Source organism: Olea europaea, chromosome 15 (genome assembly GCF_002742605.1).
Source record: "Olea europaea var. sylvestris chromosome 15, O_europaea_v1, whole genome shotgun sequence".
NCBI lineage: Eukaryota > Viridiplantae > Streptophyta > Magnoliopsida > Lamiales > Oleaceae > Olea > Olea europaea.
Genome location: NC_036251.1, coordinates 21858278 through 21861904, shown reverse-complemented (window position 1 = coordinate 21861904; position 3627 = coordinate 21858278). Strand labels below are relative to the sequence as shown.

The following is a 3627-nucleotide window of genomic DNA, read 5'->3' as shown; positions in this document are numbered from 1 at the left end:
ACAGTTCATCTATCGATAGTTGTTGCTCAACTGTCGTTCTCGACAGTTTGCCTCTGTAATTCTCGACAGATGAACCGTCGATGGATAAAATGTCGGGACCGACAGTTCAGTTCCTGCCTGCCTAGCCCTGCCCTACCAGTGGAAAATGTTATTTCTATGCAATATGCATTCAGATATCAGTATTCATTTTATTTTTTGCGTGCAACAATTTCTGAAGTTCAGTGGGCTGAATTAGGTTTATTTTATTCAGGTAATATGGTTGGTACTCATATGCATTTGGTGGAAATCATGTTTGATGTGGGCATATCCTCCGTTTCAATATTTATGTTACTTGTGTCATAACCTTGCTTTCACTTGCAGACATTGAGCTTGTGGGTGGCACTCGTTGCATTCGGGAGGAACTGTTGAAAGACACTTCACAACATACTTGTGGTTTTTGGTCCAGCATGCTGGTAGGAAGTTTATATTCTAGTATGACGCATTTATTTCTTATTTTATCTTTGTAGACATGGATTTCGAGCCTCTTATTCCAGAGAATGCACGCTTGCGGGGCCATGTATCGCAGAGAAGCAATCTGCGATATATAAAAATAGTCGTCGAACATTTTGACGAGCAACAGCGAGCAGACTTTCGCAACTCATGCCTTGGGTTCTTGTCTGAGGTTCCGGATCTCCAGTTCTCTGCCCAATTAATCCAACAACTCGTATTCTACTACATACAAACAAATAAGTGGCACGAACTGTGGTTTAATTTGTAAGGCCACCTCGCCAGGTTCGAAATTCAAGAGTATGCCCTTGTCACTGGATTAAGGTGTGGTCTTTTCTCGGATGACAATGTCATAGACCGAGTTCTTGACAAGAGGAGACTAAAGGACAAATACTTTAAACATGTGGATAAGATTTCGTGCGCCCAACTCGAGCAGACATTTCTTCGATCGTCAATGCCTCGAGCGGATCGATACAAGCTCGGCCTCGCTTTGATCATCGAAGGAGTCTTCAATGCTTCAGATAACAACGTTGGTATCGATATGAAGACGTTGTCGATCGTCAACGATCTAGAATTGTTCTTTTTGTATCCTTGGGGTAGAATCTCGTATGGACGTCTGATAAAGGGCTTTCGGGGCCATTGGGCAAGAAAATTTTTGAATGCGACGAAAAAGATGGAGAAGGCGGTTAGCTACACGGTCCACGACTTTCCCATTGCCATACATGTATTTTTATTTTACCTACTCATTATTTTAATGCAAATGTATTTCGTGGTTGGTTTCGTTGTGAACTCACATTCCTTTTTTACTGTAACAGATATGGGCGTTCGAGGCAGTGCCTGAAATTGGTGATCACTTCGGTCAGTGTCTTGGTGAATGTTCCCCATGGCTTCTCGGCTGGACATCAACAAAACAGCCGCAGCAGCGTACGAACGACACTTTATTCAAGAATGTACAGGTAAAAATTTATGTTACTTCTACGTTCTCATTCCTTCCATTCGTCATTATAGCATGTGGTGATTTCGTAACGAATATATTTATGTTGTAGCTACATGTGTACGCAACACTGCGTCCCACTGAAATCGAGCGTGGGCAACCTCATATCGTAACTCTTGTGCTGTTCAATGATCATCATGTCCCTGCGTTGGATGACCTTGCCAGGGACAGTGTTGCTCCGCAGTTCCAAGCAGAGCGTATAGGCACACCCAAAGAAGGCACCTTCGAGGATGAGACTTCTGATGAGGCCCATGACAGTGGGGGGACCAGTGGCGAGGAGGAGGAGTCAGGAGTCGATGAGAGCGGAGAGGCCGAAGGTGAGGACTCGGAGGAGCACGACAGTGGGGATAGTGATGGTGATCGAGTTCGACGAACTGGACAAATGGGGACTTTTTCCTCCCCCACGTGCATAGAGCTACTTCTCCCATGCAGGCACCGTCTACCTCTCATGTCCGACCAACTGCAACGGCTGGATCAAGCCTCACAATAGACGATGTTCAGGGCATGTTACTGGATCAAAGAATTCTGTTCGAAATGCAGCTCCGCACTGTGAAGCTCAAAATCATGCAGCACGTGTCCGATGAATTTAAAAAATTGAAGGACTTCATATCCACCATCGTCCCAGCATCCGGCTCTACAACCACTGCATGTGCTACTGATGTGGACCCCGAGCCCAGACTATTAGGTACTTCACCATATGCGTACTACAGTTCTTTATGACAATGTTCACTTTAACCCTGGTCACTGACGTGTTCTGTATGACAATTGTTCATTCATTTTAGACTACGGAGGCTTTGCAGGCCACCACCCGTCGCCTGACGGTATTGACGAAGACATGGGGATTGACAGGCAAGAGGAGGGCGGTGTGTGCATTAATGAAGAACACATGGAGCCATGCCTGGACGAGCAGGATATGCCACTGCCCACTGGAACCAAAAGTCTGCAAGGTATGTCGGTTACTTTTGAGCAAATTGATTAATTATCATTTCATGTGTTTCGAAAGTTTTGAAAATTGTTAAAATTCACTTTCCATTCGCTGTTTCATTGTTGTTTTGAACAGTAATAGCACACATTCAGCCGTGCCCGGAGGATCACCCCATGCCAGAGCCCTCTACAATCGAAGAAGTGCAACGTATTGCATTGTTTTTCACGATTTGAACAATTATTACTTCAAGCATTCGATTACTTTACAATTGTTCATTTGTTTGTTCATTTGTTGTAGTCAAAGGGGGCCACCACCCATCGCTGGGGACCGTGACAAAGAGCAGGACATGCTGCCTACTGGAACCAAACATCTGCAAGGTATGTGGGTCATTTATGAGGAAAACTTGTAGATTGTTGTTTCATGTACTTGGCATAATTTGAAAATTCCTAGAGGTAGTTATACACTGAAAATATTTCATTGTTGTTTTCGACAGACACAGTACACATTGAGCCATGCCCCAACAATGACCCCGTGCTAGTGGTCGCTGCAACGGATGAAGTGCAAGGTATTGCATTATTTTTTGACAATTGAATTTATTTTTCGTTTCATTTGCTTACGTTGCAACTTTCCCAGTTCCCGCCAATGTAGCCCGACCAGGACGGAAAGTTACGACAAAGAGACGACGATCGACACGACTGCGACGTCTGGCACCTGCTACCAGGACTCCGTACACGAGGGGGTGCACAAAGCAAAAACATAAGTAACTGTGAATAAATTGCCGAACATAGCATGACGATGGGGTTCAGCATGCTTTTGCATTTTTTTGACGTCATTTAGGTGGTGAAGGATGTTTGTTAATTGGCTTGATATTGGTGCCTTTTTCATTCATTTTTGTAATTTAGATATCAATCAGGCTACTTGGGAAGCATGGTGACACTTAGACGCATTCCTTACATTTTGCAATTCCCGTGGTGAATACCTTGTCACCGTTTACCTTTGCTGAAATTATTGCAGTGTTACAACTTGTATAAGTTAACCGGCTTTAGTATTGTATGTGAATCGTACTTACGGTACTTCATGCCTTGATTCAATTTTTGTCAACGCTCGTACATTGTACTGCGCAAAAAATTATGTATGTGTACATTTTACGAATATCCATTTACGAGTAGATAGCGGGATTGAATGTCATAGTGCCTTAGTAAACTATAGATTGGATTAAGAT

At 43.6% G+C, this 3627-nt stretch overlaps 1 protein-coding gene across 1 annotated transcript; it reads left to right on the top strand.

The window, feature by feature from the left end:
- Positions 1-1550: 1550 nt before the first annotated feature.
- LOC111411037 lies at positions 1551-3135 on the top strand. The gene is made up of 6 exons (XM_023041611.1): positions 1551-2165; positions 2263-2427; positions 2541-2612; positions 2703-2782; positions 2899-2970; positions 3039-3135. The coding sequence occupies exons 1-5, from the start codon at positions 1907-1909 to the stop codon at positions 2941-2943; spliced, it is 621 nt and encodes a 206-aa protein (XP_022897379.1). The 5' UTR covers positions 1551-1906; the 3' UTR covers positions 2944-2970; positions 3039-3135.
- Positions 3136-3627: the final 492 nt, after the last annotated feature.

What these genes read in the sequence shown, in the direction of transcription:
- LOC111411037 (XM_023041611.1), top strand. Translation starts at nt 1,907, where the DNA reads ATGCAGGCACCGTCTACCTCTCATGTCCGACCAACTGCAACGGCTGGA. An exon ending in TGGAACCAAAAGTCTGCAAG is followed by an intron (nt 2,428 to 2,540) that starts GTATGTCGGTTA and finishes TGTTTTGAACAG; the next exon opens with TAATAGCACACATTCAGCCG. An exon ending in TACAATCGAAGAAGTGCAAC is followed by an intron (nt 2,613 to 2,702) that starts GTATTGCATTGT and finishes CATTTGTTGTAG; the next exon opens with TCAAAGGGGGCCACCACCCA.